We start from the raw sequence: 21,728 nt of genomic DNA on the forward strand, positions 1-21,728 counted from the left end.
ATATGGCTGCATTTGAATTATATTGAATGCACATTTGATTGAATACTGCACATTATATTGAATACGGCATCAACACACATGCAAACATTTGCACTTTTAAATAATACACATTTTGTTTACAGCCCAATATTCTACCTACAGGTCTATATGTTTTATGAAAAGTTCCAGAATACAAAAATACTGATTCGAAAAATATGCATACTACGTTAAATGATGCATCGCACATTCAAACTTCTGTGTATAGCAACTGATTTTTATGATTTTATGGCCACCTTTGGATCATAAAATATCTATTTATACTTGTCTACTCTGTTAACAGGTGTATATGTGGTCTGAAAGGTTTCAGAAATTAATGAAATGTTCCTGAATTACATGGCAGCTAATTTCCAAAATAATAGTACAGCAGAGATAAATACACATGTATCTTTAAATATTGGCAAACTTTACCAATAATTTTGAGATTTCACCAGCACTTGTAAAGGATGAATGATAGTTTTGTATTCTGGCTTGCACATATGATGAAAGCAGGAGAGGGATGAACATGATCTGTGATGTAGTTTTTAGCTTTTACTCTGGTTTTCTACTTGAATATTGTGATATTGTCATTGTTAGCTATTAAATTAAGTTGAGGATGATAATAATAGTAAAAAATAAGATAATATGCCATGCATATTTTAAAGTTTATATATAAAATACAAATATTAATTTATAATCAATCACACATTAATTACTAATATGAACATTATTTATTATACATTATATTACAATAAAATACTAATATTAATAATGTTTAATGTGTGTGTGTGTGTATGTATGTATGTATGTGTGTATATATATATATATATAGACAGTAACATAATACAATTACAAATATTTAATGATTATCTAATGATTAACTAAAATAAAAACAATGAACCAATGTATTATTATTATGAAGAACAACAATAGTAGTGTATATAATAATAGTGTAATAAAATAGTGTATAAAATAATAATAAATCATAGTATATTGTGTGTGTATGTGTGTATATATATATATTATAAATGATAAAATTGCAATATATAAACTATAAAAATAAAAAATTATATATTATATTATTTATAATTAAATATTAATTATGCATATGTTAATATTTATAAAAAAATTATGAACTATTAAAAACAATTTACTTAGACACAAACACACACACAGTAAGTGTTTGTGTCTTTAAGTAAATTGTTTTTGTTCATTGTTGTTCTTTCTTTTTATTTTTTCTGTTCCCGTTGAATCGATTAGTGAGATCCATTCTGTCTTTATCTTTCTCCTGACAGAATGGCCTTGCTTCAGGCTGCAACAGTGATGTCAAACAGACATTCTGCTGTGTAAAACTTGCTGTTTGTCCTTGAATGAATCCTCAGTCTTCAGGTGAATGAGTCTGCGTTATTCTCCCTGAGCACAACACCTGTCAGGCGTCTGCTAGCTGGGGAATCACAGCTGAGAGAACAATTATTTCCATCTCCAGCTATGACGTGTTCATGTGGAGAAGCAAAATTCATCTTCTTAACAAGAGTGACTTGCCTTTAGCTATATGCTGCAATTAATGGATGACGTGCTCGTTATACCTTTGATATTGTCACAAAGCAGCAGCTCTTCTTTGTCATCTGTTGTTTTTGGAACGGTGTCGTTTTAAGCATGGGAAATGAAGGCAATTCCAAGAGGATGCGGTTTGAGGATTCTCACCAGATTGCGAGTGCTGTAAATGGGATTAGAAGAAGCCTGGATTGGATTTGAAGGCTGATCTAGCTACTTGAATCACATACTGACAATTTCTCTGAGAGCATTCAGCTCCTATTAGGAGTATTAAGGCCATGGTCAGACTTAAATTGAGACACATTTTCTGTTTAATGGCAAATTAGATGTAATGAACTGTAATTCACAGGACCCAGAGCGAGTTTGCTGTAACGCTGCTCTTTTGCCCTTCTGCACAGCTTGGTCTCGAGGGGCCCAAGGAGAGGAGGGGGGCCTGGTTCATCTCTTGCTTTGTGTGTGTGTGTGTGTGTGTGTGTGTGTGTAGTGGATCAGATCAGGTGTCCTGGCACTGGCCTCTTCTCCCTATCCGGGTGCTGAGAAAGGCCTGTTTGTTTGCGATTTGGGCCTGTGGCACCAAAGTGACAATGAGTGCACTCTTTGTAAGGACAGGGAGGGAGAGCTGAGGGTTTGGGATCAGGGGGTGTGGAGCACCAGGGTCCTTATCTCCTCCGTCTTCATGAGCACCCATCACCGGAAACACAGATGTGCCTCAGGCCGCCTCCATGGGACAGCCCAGACGGGAGTGGGTGGAACACTAGCTGTCACCTCACCGGGAGTGTGTTCACACGTTTTCGGTTAAAAATACATTTGCCGAACAGGTTGGCTCGATCAAACAGAACTATTTTAGCTTGTCATAGTTTTGTGACTCACACTGAGCAAACCGTGTTAAAATTGTCCAAGTTTGTGGTGTTAATCATATAAACCACTGGTTCTCCACTGGTTTTGCTTGAGGACCAAGGTTTTATGTTGGACAGTAAGTGGCATCACGATTCTACATTTGTTTATTGTACATAAGTCTTTAAAACTTAAAATAAAAAAAAGAAAACAATATTTTACCATGAGCTACATAAGCCAAATATGCTACATTATTAACATGCATTTTGCAGTTGCGTTGTTGTTCTTGTTACATTTATATAGAAAATATTTTATATTTTTTATATAGTTGTTTATTCATTTTATTGTTATTACTATTATTAGTATTAAAGTTAAAAAATGTATTATATATATATATATGTCATTTTTATACAGATGTTTTATTCTTTTTTTTTGTTGTTGTTGATGTATCTACCGTAACAGTATATATGTTTCATTCATATTAATGGTTAGTGATTTTATATAGATATGTTTTATGCATTAATTTTAATTATTATCAAAGTAGAAGTATGTTTCATTTATTATTATTGTTATTTTATGTAGATGTTTTATTCATTTCTTTATTATTGTGTATATTAGTTTTTTATTATTATTTTCAGTGTATTTATTTGTGTTGTTGGTATTATAAATTCTTATTAATAGTTTATTAATAAATTTTTTTTACCATCCTAACACATGGATCAAATACTGGGCCAAATTATTCGTATTAGTATTTTTCATATCGCCATGTGACTGAATTTACACCAAAAACTAGGCCTTGGTCAACAACAAAAGATATAGGACTTTTTTTTTTACATAAGAATTGAGCAGTCCTATCTATCCCTAAATGTATGGTTAGGTAGTTGCATTTTATTTGTGTTTAGCTTTTATTTATTTCTCACCACCCACCAGTTTATAACTACTGATATAAATTATACTGAACAGCTTTATCCTTTATTTCCTTACTATTTTGTGGTCTTAGTTCCCAGTTTGTTATTGTAGCGATTTATGTCTCAAATATAGGTTCATGAGTTTAATTAGTATTTACTATAGAGCTTTTCAGTGATGTTTTTTTCAGCAATGTGATTGATTAGAGTCATTAGACACGCTGTTAAACTCATTTTTGTCCTCCACCTCAAATTAATCAATAGAATGTGGGCTGAAATTGTCGGTTATACTTTTTGCTTGGCGGCGTGTGGGATGAGATTCAATACGAGCCCTGAGCTTGGCAAGAGATTGGCTGTTTACTGCTTCGGATGAAAACAACAACAGTCTAAGCTTTTAGAGTGTTGTGACCTTTCCCCGGCTTATCATAAACAGAGCAAAGTAATTGTCATTGGCCACCAAAAGAGTAACATTACCTCCGTTTGCCGTGAGGTTTATTCAGCGCCAAGGAGACAAGCGCCGCTTTATTCGCCATTAAGAAAGAAAAACGATGTTCTCCCAAGAGCGACGTTCATTTTCTGTGAGGGTGTTTTGTGCCTGTACTGAGGAGTCATGTGAGCTGGAAAAATGGTCTATAAAACCTGAATAAGAAGCCCGAGAGTGATTCAAGCTTCATTGATGTACTGAATGCATCATTACTTTTCATTTGCTTCCACATGCAGACTCATCCCACGTCACCTTTCGCCTAAATGGAAGGGCTTTTTTGTCCCCCGTCACTCTCACAGACAGCAGTTTGCGTGTTTATTCAGCTCTAGCTCATTCAAATGCGGGCTGTGTTATGGAAAGGTCCCCAGATGCACCTGCCTCGTCGGTTTCTAGCCAAACCATCGACACTAGCTGAATAGGATGACTAAGCATCTGTAATCCGGCCTGTCATTTACATCCTTGTGTGTCTCATCCTGCTTTCTGATGCTGCTGTCTATATTAATTTACTATGATCCTTGTCCATGGCTTTCTTGTAGAATTACTACAAGCTATCTGTGACCGGACTTGGTACCAAAATGGGCACATTTTTGTTACTTTCACACCTGTGAGAACTTATTATTTATGCATGTATGTATGTATGCATTTTATTAATTTATTTGTAGTTTAGTTATTGTATAGAATACTTTTTATTATTCTATTGTATTTTATGTATTTATTAGTTTTTTTATATTTTAATTTAGTTTCACTTGCGTTTTTAATATTTATGAATGTATTTACGAAACATTTTAAATTATGGTTTATATATTTAGTTATTAGTTTATTTTATGTATAATGATATTGTATTTTATTTATGATTTTATTTGACTGATTTAAAAAAAATTATTATTAATGAATGTATTTAATTTGTCTTGACCCTTTTTGTTTATTTATTTATAGTCATTTCCTTTTATTTTTTTATTGATTTTTATTTATGATTGTTTGTTTTATTTTTTACATTTATTAATCTATGGTATTTATGAGTTTATATATTTAATGATTATATAGTATTTTATTAATGTAATTATTCAATAATTGTATGATTTTATTTGACGTTGTTTTTCTGCATTAATAATGTAATCTCATGCTGTTTTCTGATCCTGCTTTCTATAATAATTTACCATGATGCTTATCTATGACTTTCCTCCAGGATTATATGTATATGATTAACATAGTCAAGCTGACTGAATTAGATACCGAAATAGTCACATTTATGTTCCGGTTACACCAGTGACAACTTCTTGCACGCCTATACCACGTGTTGGGCTTGAATGACCATCTCCATGGTTTGGTTTTTGTGTTGAAACATTGATATGTAACTTAATCTGGGCTGGGAAGTACTGTAGGCCTACAGGATGAAAATCAGGGTGAAATCAGATTCTTAACGTCCCATTTCCAGTCATTGTGTCACTGCACGCCTTTTGGGTGTCACACGTACATACCTGTTCTTCAAGACACAAGCTCGCCAATGAGATGGGAAATGGCCTGCAGCCTGCTATAAGTTTGTTCACTTCTGAAAAGGTTAGGAACAGCGTATGGATTGCAGTCGTGTTTGCACTCCATTACCCCTCAGGCGAGAGCAACATTCTCTGCAGGTTGAGAAAAGCAATAACGGTGACTTCGATTTTCAACCTGACTGCTTTGAGACTCAGTCCAGTGCCTTAATGCCCTCCACTGGGGCAAAATCACAGCGAACCCTGAGAAATGACCGTCATTTCGGCTGAGCCTGAAGACAGCATGTACCTGCGGCCGTGGTGGGCGGCAATGTTGCGGGTGAATAATGCACATATATTTTGAGTTATAAGCTGGTCGGGCTTAAAGTTTTGAAAGAACCATTCTCCCCCAAGTAATTTTTTTTCAAAAGCAAGTCCATTCATAAATACAAACGTGGGCCGCTTTCAAGACTCAAGCAGGCTTTTAAGCTCTTCTTGAATGTTTTCTAAAAAGTGTTTTTAGTTGTGAGGTCAGCGTAAGGCACTTTTTGGGACCATCAGTCTTGATTGACAGCAGCCATGGCCTGGCATAGCCGACCTTGCTCTGTCAGCCACATTATGCAGGTATCAGAGTGAGGAAAATCTATTTGGCTTTTTTCTGCCTGGGCTGGGGCGGCAGCGTCGTAACTCCTTTGGGTAATGGGCATAAAACTGATTTATGGTTTTTGATGTCTGAAGTTATACCCCAGAGCACCGCCTTTTCTTCATGACTGAGGTGTCTGAAAGTTTTAATGTGTTTGTCATGCAGAGAAACCATAGCTTTTCTAACCAAATACTGCAGTTATGGGTTTCTATGCACTGTAAATTAATTATGAAATTCTTTTGTGATGAGAGGATTTAAGGACAAAACTATGCAACAGTGAAAACTCTCAAGGAAATTGGCACATGACTTCATTTGCATTGGTCAACTATGGATTGTATAGGCCTAAGCCTAACACCTTGTGTTGAGTCAGTTTTATGGTCTCATTTATGATTTTTATTAATTTATGATTGATTTATGATTAATTGATTTTATTTATGAATGTGTTTATGAAATGTGTATTCACAATTTTTATTTTATTTATCAATAATTGTATTTTTTTTAAATGATTTTTAATGAATATATTTATTTGATTATTTACATTTATGCAGTTTAGTAATTTACAAATTTATCTTATTTATTCATTTATTTCAAATCATTTGTTTGATTTTTTTTTTTTTTTTTTTTTCCCTTAGTGTTTTTTTTTTTTCAAGATTTTATTCATTTTAAAATGTATATCTTAAATCCGTTTAACTGGTCACCACTAATTTAACTTTTTCACTTTACTAGTCTAGTTTTAAAACTGACAAATGTATTTGTAAAGTACAAATTTAGTTTTTTTTTTAATTTCTCAATCAATGTCTTCTCATAGAAGCTGCATGCATAGAAGCTGCATGCAAAATAGCAATAGTTTTAGATGCTTCCCAAAAGTATTTAATGTCAACTACCATATATAACATTAATTATTTTTAATGCATTGAAAAGAAAACATCCCACAATGCATTTGCCTCCCAATAAGGAAGACTATTACTGAAAAGAGCTCAGTTTTGACAACAGGGTCACAATATGTCTGCGCATCATGTTGTGTTTGAGCCTAATGAACTGGCCTCGCTTTGTGTTCTTGTAAACAGGTGGCACTTGGTGGTGCCAGGATGTTAGAAGAGACGTCACTCAAAGCCAGTTACTATGGAAACACCAGAGTAGGCCCCAGAGGAAGTGATGAAGACCGAGAAGAGAAGCAAACATGTGTCGATATGAACCCTCAAAGTGGTCTCTACCTACAGTCCTCTGAGACCTGCTTTCCCACGAGAAGCTCTCAACTGCATGATGATTTGAATGAGCTTTCTGATGAGTGGTCATCCATTGGAGACTTGAGCCAAGATGCTTCCTTCTCTCTCGAGGGCTGCGTCAAGTGAGTAGCCGTCCATGAGTATTGGCGTCCTGTCTGTATAACTGATCTTTACAGATTGTTCTACCTAATTGTTTCTCATTGGTCCATCAGGCTGGAGAGGAGGTGGATGCTGTGGTATGAATTCAAGAAAGAACTCTCCTGTTTAGATGACTGGCTTCGATCAGCTGAGAAAATAGCAGCTTCCCCGAATTCCAGCCATGTGCTGTATGTTACAGCAAAAGAGGAGCTACAAAAGTATGAGGTAATGAGACGTTTGGTCTAACTTCAATGCGATTTAGATGTTTAATTTATGACATATACCGGTAATATTGTCCATAATGAAGAAAAGAAAAAAAATACTTAAAAGTCTAACATTTTTAAAAATGCATGCCAAGTTGTTATAGATATACTCATTTTATTTGTAAAATGGTTTGAAAAATATTAAAGTATTCAAGTGATTTGGATGTATTAATTGTGTATTTTTAATAATTGTTTTAACCGTTCTGAATGCAAACCCCAAAAATATTTGTGGTCTCTTTTTGAAAGAAGACTTTTAGATGGTTGTTGACCACAATTGTCAGAATTAAAGTAAAAAATCATTAGAAAAGCTGAAGTTATCAGCAATTTAATGCCTTTACAAAAAAATGACACTAGCCATGTTGAGGCCGAAAAACACAGTAGAGCTGAAGCCACAAGTCTGACCATGTTCTAGTTTAAATCTGATGATGCTAACTCTAAAACGGAGTTGCCAAAAGACAAATGACCTCCAAACTCTGGCAGTTGTGTTACTGTATAAAATGAGAGCAAGACCATCTCCAATTAGTCATTACAGGTGTCTGTTGCCGAGTGGATGCCAGCCAGTGTTTTGAAGCTTTCTACAATGAAAGTGTAATCAACGACACAAACACACTTACAAATGCGCAGACAGTGCATTTACTCGGTGTCTAGAAGCCCGGGACCCTTGCCAGTGAAGATAAATGACACCAAATGGTCGTCAAACTCCTTGGCTCTCCTCCTAAGCACCATTGCGCCTCCCTCCGTCTTAACCCCTCACACTATTTTCTTAAAATAACCTGCTTTAGCTAATCAGAGAACCGGTGGGATGTATTTTTTTTTAGTTTGGAGGGAGTTACCTCTTAATCGTATGATCTCACTGTCTATTTTTGTATCTCCTTCTAGAACCTGCGTGCTGAGGCCAGGATACGTTTAACCCAGCTGGACGGACTGACCAAACTCTGTCAAACTCTGGTCGGCTTGTTCAGAGGTGCTATGGGCACGCGGCTCGTAGAAATGACGAAGGACTGCGGACAGCGCTGGGATCAGCTCAGCAACACTGTGGAGACAGTGTGCCGCAGGTTGAAGGTATAAAGACCCTCAAACTGCTCAAAGGTATCATCTTTTAACCCTCTTGTGCCGGTGGGAAATTTGTAATGTATTATTTTTTTATTTTTTATTTTTTACTTCATTGGAATGATACTATACTTGGTAAAGGTTTTGACACTTGCTATTTGAACACACACACACACAAAATGATGGACATTATCTTAAAATGGTTAAATAGTCCTGAAAAAATAGTCAGAATAGTAAAAAATGACCGCATAGGAAATGAATGGGAAGTGAATTTCATATATTGGAAACGTTTGGTCCTGCACCCAAAAAAAATCTTTTTTTTTTTTTTTTTGAGGTATCAACCTCAAATTTGTACCATAACTTGTTTCAGTTAATGCCTTTTGATTTTTGCAGTTTTGGAAAATGTTTCATATACATGGTATTTTTGTGCATTTAAACTTCTTTAACATTTTAGTTTTACTTTTTTTAACCTCCTTCACCATACATGGACGGGATTTCTAAATTGCATAAAATGCCAGAGTTTTGCGTGTATTTGCATTGCTTTGAACATTCTCTGTAGATCCCAACTTCTCATACATACGCTATGATTGGTTGATTATGTACAGTGCCTGCACACTATTGGTCAAACTACTTTTCAGTCATTACCTTAAAAAAAAAAACACAGTACTGTATATTTACGTTTATTTATTTATTTTAAGTGTAAAAATGCTTTAGGTTCTCAAAACATCCTTTTTTTTTTTTTTACATTTTTGAACGATGTTTTTGTTGCTACTTTCTCTCTTGCCCCTTTCCTGCCTTCATTTTAATCCCATTAACTCTTTATCCATACAGCCTTCTGCTCTGCCTGCCTTCATCTTACATAATTCTGTCCTTCCAGCCGCAGTGACCCCTGCGCACTGTTGGTCTGTGCTCGAATGCACTGCTTATGCCCCCCTTACCATGGGCTTCTGTGTCTGTTTTGTTTATGCTGTTCCCGCTCCCTGTCTGCCACATTGACATCCTTGTTGTAATTTTGATGTGTCTCCCTGTCAGTCTGCGTCTATGCTAAAAACAGCATCAGGGTGTGGACGTTCAGACAGAATCATGCTGTGTGTGTGTGTGTGTGTGCGCGCAACAGCATTTCATCTGCCAGCGGGAGGATTTTGAGAGACAGAGGGAAGAGATGGCAGTGTGGCTGGCTGATATGGACCTCAGGCTGACTGAAGTGGAGCATTTCTCAGGCAAAGACACCTGCTCGAAGATGCACCAGCTTCAGGTACCTCAGGAAACAAGGATCGTCAGATTTGTCCATGTGTTTTTTTATTTGTTTGTTTGTTTTTTGCCATCTGTGCTTTATTGGTTACAAGTGCAGTTCTTTAACAGGTGCAGGTACAAATCCCAGAAAAGCCAAGTTGGGTTAGCCTTATGTAAACATGTCCAGGTCACAATTAACGCAAAAGAAAATTCATATATTTAGCATGAAGAAAATAAAGCCTACTTTTAGGACTATTAAAGTTTGTTTGTATTGGATCCATTGTTAATATGCGGCCAGACATTTTACTTTTTACATAAATGCATAGATACATGCATACAATTAACAATTTAATTAATTAAATTAATATTTTACTATAACAAATTAAAATACAAAAAGTAATAATGATAAATTAAAATGAACAATTAAAGATAGAGATCAATTAATCGAGAATGAAATTAAATGTTATTGTTAATTATTAATGAGAAAATATTATAACAATATATTAAATTATTTGTTAATGTATTAAGTTAAAAAATATATAGTTTGTTAAATACATTATTTTAATTTATATTTTACTCTAACAACTTGTAATACAATAATAAAAAATTAAATTATTTTTTGAATGTCAAATTAATATTTATTATAATTAACAGATTATAATAGTTTATAATAATAATAATATTTGAATACCTTTGCATTTATTTATTTAATGTTATACATAATACATGTCTTATATTAGCTTTTACATTGTGACGTTTTAATGGTCCTAAGTTTGAACTCAGAACTTTAATGGTTCTAACCCTAATGAAAAACACACTTGCCAGTAATAATCAAGTAGTTCTGAAGACCTTTGTTAGGTGGTTCTGATGTGTTCAATTAGGGTTGGAACTAAACACTCCAGGTTGTGGCCTTTAGGAATGGAATTAAATCGCCTTGACCTTTAAAAGTAATATCAAGGAATTATGTATATCGTATATGGTTGCTAATTGTTTTTATGTATATTTGTCTCTCAGGGGTTTCAAGAGGCAGTTGGAGAGAGTGCAGGTCGACTAAACGATTTGCTTCAGCATGGAGAAGAGCTGATCCAAAGAAGCGAGCCGGGTGATGCCCAGGTCATCGAGAACCAGTTGCAGGAACTCCTGCTCCACTGTACCCGTGTCTTTCAGGGCCTGGGCCGTCTACATACGCGCCTGCTCAGCATGAGACTGGTATACATCCATGCATGTGCATTAATTAGTTCATTCCAAGTGTGAAGAAAATTTAAAGCCTGAAAGATTTCTCATAGTCTCTTCCGAACTCACTGCTAATTCAACTGCACCATTATATTTGAATAAAATCAAGGTGTGTATAATCATTTAAACTCATTTGCCACCCAGAATATTGGCTAACCAAACGGCTGGCTGGCTGATTGTATTTCTACAATAGCACTGTTACTTATAGTCAGTGTTTATGGTCAATCCTCCATAGATCAGTATTAGCACACACCATATGCACAATTGACTATGAAACCTTGAAGAGTCCCTTCTCTCCCCTGATAGCTTTTTTTTTATTTGATAATTTATTTTGTGTCATCTCAAGTTCACTTGCTCAGAGCAGGCCTGTTGCATTTTTCGGAAAATTATCCCAAGGGAAAGCTACTCAAGCATCCAACTTCATATGTTCTGGCAGAAAAGTCATGAATACAACCCCTGAATAGCCTGAATAGTTGTCTTGTAGCCAAGCAGCCACTGCACAATACATGTACTGTCCATTTGAACAAGATCCTTGTGTGAGCCTTTGTCTCTTTAGGTCCAAGTGGATCACGTAAAGATATGCTAAAAATGTAGCATGCTTATGTTCTTTATGCTGTTGTCAGATATAGGACGTGTATAGAGTCCCACACCAGACATCATAATGAATTACCACAGCATATTTTCCATAGCTCAGAAAAAGCACACAATGTCTGTGTAGCAATTTTTTCCCCCCACACTCCGGAGCAGTATGTTCTCAGAATTTCCATAATGTTTTTTGTCACACTTAAAAATGAAGAAATTACATTAGATAATTGTGTTATAGATGTAAGATGATTTAATGTTTAATATACATATTCAAACGTTTGGGGTTGGTATGTGTGTATGCAACAGGCCTGCTCTGAGCAAGTGAACTTGAGATGGCACAAATTAAATTATCAAAGAAAAAAAGTCATCAGGGGAATATCAGGGAGAGAAGGGACTCTTCAAGGTTTCATATGAAGTACCGTATATAAAATATATATTTTCATATATAATATATATTTTCATATATTTTATATATATATATATATATATATATATAGTATATATATATATATGTGTGTGTATGTTTTTTTTTTAAATTTTATTATTACTTTTATTCATACCTTGCTATCAATCAAATAATCCTGAAAAGAATGCATCACAGTTCCCACAAAAATATGAAGCGAGAGAGCTGTTTTCAACATTAATAATAATAAGAAATGCTTCTTGAGTTGGAGACTGGAGTAATGGCTGCTGAAAATTCTGCTTTGCCATCACAGGAAGAAGTTAAATTTATTCAGATAAAAAGCAGCAGTTGTTTTAAGTTGTAGTAATATTTCACATTCCTGTTTTTGGTGAGCATAAGAAACTTCTTTAAAAAAACACAAAACATTTTTTTTATCCTCATTCCTCCTTATTTAGTGCCTTTAAACTGAATTGCAGTTCTGAGAATTCTAATGTTTTAAGGTGTTTAATTTATGTTTCTTGTGCTATGGCAGGTTTTTGAAGAGGACTGGGCTCTGTGTGCTCCTGACTCTGGCTGTCCGTCTGAGAGTATGCTGGAGGATGAGTGCATGGCACCTCAGTCTCAGGCCTGTCTTCCTCAGTCCAGTCAAGATCACCTGGTTCTGGAGTGGGACCCTTCAGTGGACATTGGTGGTTCAATCTCCCATGATGACACAGACTCGTCCTCCTTCAGTGCAGCTGCAGGTAGGGGTTGCCTAATACAATCCAATGGTTCCTACAAGATCATGAAATTTTAGTTGGTGATTAATTGACTTGCGAATAATTGTGATTCAGTGATTTACTGTGTAAGCTTGAGACACAAACCTTGAAGTTGTTTTTAACATTAAACTCAAAATCATTAATTGAAATGTATAGCAGTATTATTTATATACTATTTATTAATATTCTGAGTTGGCTTTTAGTTTTGTTTTCATTTAAAATTTCGTTTGAGTTTGTCCTTTTGCAGTTTTGTCATTTATTTATTTGTATTCCTATATAGCCTTTAATATATTTTTTCAGTTTTAGTTACAGTACTTTGTTTAAAAAAAATTAGAATTTGAAATATTGCCTTGTTTTCCGTTTACTATTTCTATTTTATTTCAGTTTAATTTCAATTACCAACTTTTTTTTACAATTTGTTTTTTTTAAGAGGTCCACATAATTTTTTGGAAACCTAGACAATGTAAATGTTTGATTTGTAGTAATATTGATTAATTTTTGTTGTTTGCTGTTTATGCATTGTTGTTATCTGTTATTTCTGATGCTATGAATATTAGTAATATATTTCTGTCCTGAATTCATCACTTTCCACACAACATTTCAAGTGAATATTAAAATAAAGTGAAACTGGAACATTTTGCACTATGCATATTAACACCTTGTTTATGCTTTCGTGTGCATGTGGTGTGAACCACTGCAGGTGCTGCAGAGGCATTTATGCTTCACGTGTGAATTACAATCAGGTGATTATGTAATAATCATGACCCCAAATGAGGACTGATGAGTTTTAGGCATTTCTTATCCCTTTATTCTTTGTGATTGCTATACATTTCTAGCAGGTCTCTAAAACACAGAAACTGTAACTTTTACCCATCAGGAGCATTAACGTTTTCTTTCATCCTTTCATGTGTGCTTTGCACAGGTGAACCAGCCAAATATTCTCTGAGGAGGAGAGTCTACATGAGTCCTGTGGACTCGCAACCAGACAATGCTGCTGTCAGAGTAAAGCAGCCAGTAAGTCCATCTGACAGCTCATACTTCATCTTGTCCTTATTTACATTATGGACCAAGAAACCACAGTCCATTATATAAGTATGTAGTATAGTGTATTTGTGTACATTTTCCATACAGCATCAAAATGCAAATGAGGGGATTGCATGGCATTTTTTTTGGGCTTCCAACTGAAAAGATCACAATGTGGTCTCTGTTTTTGTATGTGTGCATAGACGTAAGCACACGTGTGCTGTAATATGCAAATAGACGGTTACAGGTTTGTGTTAGTTGGGGTGTTTTTTTCTGTATTGAACACAGCTGGCCTCAGATTTGACACAAATTAACCACTATTCAATTATTAACCATTATTAAAGTGCATTAAAGCAGGGGTTTTCAAACTGGGGTCCAGGACCCCCAGGGGTGCACAAGGGAATTCTATGGGGTCCTTGGAAAAATGTGTAAAACTGTAAAAAATAAAAATAAGATTAAACAAAATAAATACATGATTCAAATAAATAAATGGAAATAAACAAAATCTAACATTACTGTAATAGTATTATAGTGAGTAGAAGAAAAATGAAAAAGAAAAAAAAATATGGTGAGTAGAAGAAAAAAAATTATGTAACAATGTTAAATATTTTCCAATAAAATAATACAATTCATCAAATGAATATTATAAATGTTATAAATATTGTAAATGTTATTATAACATTATAAAATATATTTATGTATATAAATTGAGTCTTTAGACGTCTATACAAATCAGTGGAAAAACCACTAAAAATGTTTGAGTAAAACTGTAAAAAAAAACACTTAAATACATTAAATAAGGAAATTTAAATATAAAACAGTACTATAGTAAGTAGACGTAAATGTAGCACAATATAAATTAAATATTTTCCAAATAATAATTTAAATATTTATAATATACGTTACATTTATTTATTTGTTTGTTTTTTAAATTGCATGATTTTGATATGCATGAAAATAAATAGCTGCCTTTTTAAATTTCAGGATGAGGTCCCTTGCACAAGGATGATCATATTTGGGGGTCCGTGGGATCTCAAAGATTAATATTCCTACATTACATTCAGATGCATTTATTTTGAAAGTAATGTACTTTATAGAAGCAAACCTTGATGCTATAAATGAGCATGCATGTGTGTATTTCTGTAATGTAGGTGAATGCTAAACGTAGTTGCTGTGTTTTTCAGGGCATCAAGAAGAGCTTGGAGTATGCGGCCCCACCCCAGACGCCAGTGCCAGGTAAAGCCGTGGCTCCTGATTGGTCCGTGTGACTGGTGCCATCCACTGAGGGCAGTGTCCCTCTCACAGCTTAATCACTCGATAATCATGGAAGAGCTGCTCTCAATTTGGCTTGTTTTCTAATATCCTTGAAAAATAGCCAAGAGCCACCAAAACCTCGATTATGAGGTTCATGATGGGCAAATATCTCAACTTTTCAGCCTCTCTATTGTGATTTTAGCCCATTCAAAGCAGCAACGAGTTTTCAAATATTATATCTGGCACTTAAATCCAGGAATAAGACAATTTGTTTTATGGTATACATCTTTTTCTAATCCGCATTCAACCTCAGGAATTTTTTTCACAGCATAGTCCTGATTTGTTTATGCTAAGAGACTTTGCATAATATCTGTTTTTGCATGTATGTGTTGTGGATACAGACATCAGAGCTGGCGAGCCTCAGGACGCCGGACCATTTAAGACTTCCACACCTGAAACTAGGTCTCCTGAGCCTGTGACCTTCGACCCTGAGCGCATCAGCGCTTGGCTGGGCCAGGCGCATCAACTTTGTTCTAAAGCTGTCCAGACGAAGCATGATCCACAGGTATATTTATTTGCTTGGTGTAATCACACAGTTTGAATGTTTTTCCTACAACCCAGTTTTTATATTATTATATTTTATACACTACCATTCAAAATATTGGGGTCAGTAAGATTTTTTGTTTGCTTGAAAGAATTTTTTTTTTTTCGGTCATATTTTTATTTGATCAATGCATTAAACTGATCAAAAGTGGCTGTGAAGTCTTTTATAATAAGGTTTTCTACAAATAAAACTAACATTTCAAATAAATACTGTTCTTTTGAACTCTCTATTCTATATAGAAAAAAGTTTTACTGTTTCCACAAAAATGTTAAGTAGCACAACTGTATTCAGCACTGATAATAACAAATGTTTTCTGAGCAGCAAATCAGCATATTAGAATGATTTCTGAAGGATCATGTGACACTGAAGACTAGAGTCATGATGTCATCACAAGAACATATTTTCAGTTTTAATATATTTTAAAATGTCATCTAAGCATTTTTACTGTATTTTTATCAAGTAAATGCAGCCTTGGTGAGCATAAAAAAAAGTATTTAAAAAACATTAAAGTCTTTTGAATGGTAGTGTATATAAATGTTTAAACCGCTCCATGAGTGATGCTACTCATTACACTGTCTGTCAAAAATGGTTTAATGGCTCTTGTAGATTGCTTTTGACATTAGCTTGATGTCAATATTATTGAATTTTTGGATTCAAAGTCACTGTGTTAATACCAGAGGAACATCAGTGTCACTTACTTAGAGGCAATAAATGGCCAGCTGCTGCTGCCTGTGTGTTTATAATGAATTACAGCTCATAAAATCATTAGACATTCAAATAGATTTAGACGCCATTTATATAGCCATTAATTATAAATAATTATAGAAAATCATTGAACTTTTCATCAATGGAACAGTCTCACTAAATGTCAAGATGGAAAATGATTTTATACATTTCATGTGACTTGAGTTTTAGCTATTGATGTTTAATATTTAAATATTCCTATATGAATTATCTTCCAGCGAATTATGAAAGACTGCGACTGCAAAATACACTGCTTTAATTTATAACCTGGAAATAAGCTTATGCTGATAATATAATTTTAAATGGGTAGAAATGATCAAATAAATGGTGTTAAATCACAAATTCACTAGTGGGCTTTTGGGACCTCACTGTATTTTCTTCTACACTGCACTGCATCTACAGTCGTCGTCTTAACTTGCTGATTTTGTTCTGGATTTGATTTCTGCTTCATCATGCAGTCATAAATGCAGAATGGATGCTCGGTGCAGTTGTGCATGAAGAAATTGTCAAATCTCATTCAGACTAGACTGCAAATCTCTGCTCTGTTATGGTCATCATGCTGCTTTTCTGCCATTAATAGTTGTCACATTGACTTGCTCAAGACCTGTTTACGGCCTCAGTGTGCTGTTCATATCTATATTCATAAATCCATCATATTTATCAATATTTCTTAGGGTAAAAGCTTATTTTAGAGACATCATAAAAATAAATATTTACAAGGAATATGAATCACATATTACTCAGCCGTGCTAATTAATCCATCTCAAATGAATCTGTAGCATCTTGACTTAAAAGGCTCAGTGCTTCTTTCTGAGACAGGAGGTGCGATGTTGGTTTCTGGGAAAGTGAATCCTCTGCACTGATGCAGAGGCCGATTTGCCTGCCGAAGCCTTGGAAAAACCTCGATGAAAGAGAGAGAGACCATTTCCATTTCAAAAAGCCTCTTGTAATTTCTCAGCGCTCATGGCTAATTGGCAGCTTTACAGGGATGGGAAAAAGACCCGCCGCTCTAACAGGCTCTATAATGGCTGCCGTAATTGTGGGCACAAACATAGTGAGGAACTGGCACTGCGAAAGGGCCAAGAGCGTCTGTGTAATGTGTCACACGAAAAGGTGGACGAGGCAGTGAATCTGTTGGTCCCATTAAAGGACTCAAAGAATGAGAGCAAAACGGAGAGCACAAAAAGACAGAGCCGCCTTGAACCTTATTAGTTAATGGAGCCCGTCTCTTTCGATTTACAAGCGCCTTTTGTAGCATAGCAAAGCTGTCACACGTAGTGAGAACTCTGCTGTCCACTCTTTGGCAATCGAAAGTGTTTGTTGCTTCTGTGAATCTTTATAGCTGCGCTCCACTTTTTTTTATCTCTGCCATCCGGAAAGGAGGAGGGAGTTGAGTATCAAGAGGATGTGCTCCCCCAGAGACGCCCCCACCCACAGCGAGCTCCGCACACGTGCTCCACCCCCCGCCCATCCCCGTCATATGACCTCCAGTATCACTCTTACCAATGTCACGAAGACCCACAGGTATATCTTGCTCGCACAGACACGTACGCCCCTTCTGCACAAACACCCTCACACGGTCGCTTCATTTGTGTTACAAACACCATAACTGCTTTTCTGATCACCTGGGGTTTGCAAATTAAAGCCAGACCTGTTAATGTGTAGCAAATGTGTTGCCTTGCATGATTTTTATGATGTGCTTTACACCTCTCAACACACCCCACACATAATTGCACTTGTAATGTGCGCCGGTGCCAAAGATGTGGTAAACAATAGAATCCCTGCAGGGCTTTGTTGATCTCAAGCTATTATCATCTTGTCCCTCTCTGTCACTAGAGGCAGCAGAAGAGACTTTGCTTCCCTGACTCTTTGGAGGACAACACCCGTGCAAAGTCGAGTTGGTGAGAAAGTGTTTTCCTATGCAGACTTAATTGAATTTGATAAATAAGCTTGTTGATTTATTATGGTAGGCATTGTGTATTTTCTTGTGCTAAATTGCACCGACTAATTTTTTTTTTTCTGTACTGGAAAAACAGTCATTAGAAATGTAGTAGTTCAAAAGTTTTTTTTTTTTTTTTTTAATAATTAACTTTATTCAACAATGGTGCATTAAATTGATCGGATGTGACAGTTCTTTTGAACTTTCTATTCATCAAATAATAATAAAAAATACTAAGCAGCACAACTGTTTTTATCATTGATAATAAGATGAAATGTTTTTTGAGCAGCAAATCAGCATATTAGAATGATTTCTGAAGGATCATGTGACACTGAAGACTGAAGTAACGATGCTGAAAAATTCAGCTTTGCATCACAGAAATAAATTCGATTTTAAAATTTATTCAATTTAAAAGACACTGAAAAATCTTAACCCCAAACTTTTGAACTGTAGTATTTTGTCTGTATTGTAGCTTGACATATTACAAAAATGCAGTGTATAAATCTAAAGGGATAATTCAAAAATAAAAATTCACATAATTTGGTCATTCTCATGTCTTTTCAAACCTGTATGACATTTATTTCTTCAGTAGAACACATATTTTGAAACAAAAAAAGTTTTTTTTCTCTCTATACAATGAAAGTTAATGGGGTTCAGTGTTGTTTTGTACAACATGCTAATGATATACGCAAGATTCTTACACTTGATTTGGGCAGTGTCCAAAGAAGGCACATTTAAGGTCTATTGGACTGCAAAAATGCAATGAGAATCATTTGACAAAGTGAAGTCATATGCTTCCCTGACCCGTGAGGCCAATTTTGTCCCAGAAATCAATTTAAATGGACTTAAACGTGAAGCAAGGACACAGATATTAGTTTTGACTTTAAATCTAGCTTCAAGTTATTTTCACATTACTATGAGTGAATACTGTTCACAGCACAGTTTCTTTAAGGTCAGCCTTGGCTCGTAGAAATGTTTAAAAGCAGTTTTACCTCACCAATGCATACCAAACTTAAATTGTGCAAATTAAATTTGATTTATGCCAAGGATGTCCAATCCTGCCACTATCCTGCAGAGTTTAGCTCCGATCCTAATTAAACACACCTTAACCAGCTAATCAAGGCCTTCTGGATTACTAGAAACTTCTAGGCAAGTGCTTTAGGTCAGGATGGAGCTAAACTCTGCAGGCTTTTGCCAACTACTACTATAGAAGAGACCTGTAAGCAATCTGTTACTTCAGAAAAAAGGCCTTTTATCATGATGTATTTCTGTTTCCAGTGACCTGTGTGGACCGAAGGACCTTTTGGGGCCACTGAGGTTTTTCAATGTAAGAAAGGCCTCGGCACCACTGCTTGTTCTCCTATTTGCCCTCCTGCTTGCTGTGGTGATCTGGCCTCTCATCTTGCTCCACGATACCTCGTGCCATCGATCCAATACCCTGACACGCTCATTTCACCTGGGCCTATGTTACAAAGGACCCCCTCCTACCTGAGGAAGCAAGAAGTAACGGCAAACAGTTTAGTAAGCACACATGGAATTGTTTTCAAGGTTTCTCGTAACATTTCTATGAAAGCATGTGTCACCTAATATAACAAGTGCACTTAATTCTACTCTGACACCAACTTTCTCACAATATCAGAGTGAATCGTATAAAACTGAAATGAGTTGACAGCTCTGGAAGCATCTCTATTTAAAACTGCCTTGTTGAGCATGTTTACTTACATTTTTGACTGACAGATTAAGGATTTTTTGGCCAACCAATTATTTATAGGTTTGTTCAATTAAAAAGCAGATTGTTTATGAATGAAAGGTGTGTGTGTGTGCAGGCTTTAAGATTTTGTTTGTTTGCTTAAAAAATATTGCTAAATTTTGTAGAGATAAAAATAATTTTGGACTGAGAGAGAGAACACATGAACATTTCATACTGCGTCACAATATGCAATATTTGATGAAGAACCACTGTATTGTATATCGTAATCACTGTAACTTTTTTTAAAGAAAGGGCATTCTGCACTGTATTTAATAGGTTGCATCAGTCCAATGAAGAAGACACACAAGTGAGCTTTAAAGCAAATCCTTGTGCTCCTCAAGGAACGGTTTTGCACTGTTATCCACTTTTTATGACTTGTAAAATAAAAGAGATGAGTGAAAACTAGTGGCTGGCTGTGGATGGTGACATTGGAATGTGTGTGGAGTGATACGCCATGTGATTCTCATTGGGGGGGTCAGTGTCTTTCTCTGTGTATCTGGCTTGCTGGACATGCTGAAAGAGGTTTTTGTGTCCTGCCAGAGACGAACGCTCAAAAAGATTATGAAAGAATGTTTCAAATTCAATTAGCACACAAATGATCTTTGCTGGAAATGTCTACAGATGGCTTTTCAACCTCATCTTGATCAATTCGTAGCTCTTGGGAGTTGAACTATAGTCAACACTGCAGAAAATGAAGTGTTGTGTGCATGGGTAAGCAAGCATGCCTTTGTATGATGATGAATTTATATACTTGGCAAAAACTTAGCCTCAAATTGAACCATATACCTCTGCAAGCCTAGAGCCTATAAACCGAAAGCAAATAAATTCTGGTATCCACCTGAGGACATGAAAAAACAGGGAGGATTTCTGTGGCAATAAAACATTTAGAGGAAATACACTTTTCTGAACTCTGCCAAGGTGCTGAAGGTCAGTGCTGCTGTTACAATAATTGGTGATATTAAGAGCATTTGGATTGGGCGGAAAAGGATCATGAGGTAATAGTTGCTATGAAAAAATGCAGAGGAGATGGTTTTTATAATAAAACATGCATATGAATTTATCTGGGCTGCATAACTTGCGTGATGTTGAACCAAATGTGACTTTAAAAAAAAATGCATGTGAATGCATTATTTTGGCTTCTAACTCACTCTTGCAGTTGCTGTCCTTTAAATGTGGCATTACAAGTTGACAGGGCAGATGTGTATCAGAAAATGCCAAAAATGTGAGTTGGGACAATCTGACTCTGAGCATCAGGCAGCATCACTAACTGTTTTGCGATGGTTACTTAGAATTAATATTATGTCAGGGGAATTGCCACGCTTGAGACCAGAAAGAGCAGTTTGTTTGTGCACCATTCAGCTGAAATGTGGATGAAGACCTAGCAATTTGCATTCCACTGCTTTTAATAATGTTAGTAACACCATATCACATACTTATATTTATATATAAGACTAAAATTATAATGTATTAAATGTGTTAAAAGTAAATAGTAGTAAAATACACAAATATTTTAGAGGGAGCACTATATATATATATATATATATATATACAGTGGGTACGGAAAGTATTCAGACCCCCTTAAATTTTTCACTCTTTGTTATATTGCACCCATTCACCCATT

General features: G+C 35.4%; 1 protein-coding gene across 2 annotated transcripts; it reads left to right on the top strand.

Moving 5' to 3' along the window:
- The first annotated feature begins 1,380 nt into the window (after positions 1-1,380).
- LOC107589722 (nesprin-2) lies at positions 1,381-19,879 on the top strand. Of its 2 annotated transcripts, none has more exons than XM_016278229.1 (13): positions 1,381-1,404; positions 6,972-7,252; positions 7,343-7,493; positions 8,411-8,593; positions 9,699-9,836; positions 10,829-11,023; positions 12,568-12,778; positions 13,716-13,807; positions 15,001-15,052; positions 15,472-15,635; positions 17,799-17,942; positions 18,255-18,319; positions 19,636-19,879. In XM_016278229.1, the coding sequence occupies exons 2-13, from the start codon at positions 6,993-6,995 to the stop codon at positions 19,847-19,849; spliced, it is 1,869 nt and encodes a 622-aa protein (XP_016133715.1). In that variant the 5' UTR covers positions 1,381-1,404; positions 6,972-6,992; the 3' UTR covers positions 19,850-19,879. The 2 variants fall into 2 exon arrangements, with proteins under 2 accessions (XP_016133715.1, XP_016133716.1); XM_016278230.1 differs by having other exon boundaries at positions 17,802-17,942.
- Positions 19,880-21,728: the final 1,849 nt, after the last annotated feature.

Source organism: Sinocyclocheilus grahami, unplaced genomic scaffold (genome assembly GCF_001515645.1).
Source record: "Sinocyclocheilus grahami isolate Dianchi unplaced genomic scaffold, SAMN03320097.WGS_v1.1 scaffold119.1, whole genome shotgun sequence".
Lineage (NCBI taxonomy): Eukaryota > Metazoa > Chordata > Actinopteri > Cypriniformes > Cyprinidae > Sinocyclocheilus > Sinocyclocheilus grahami.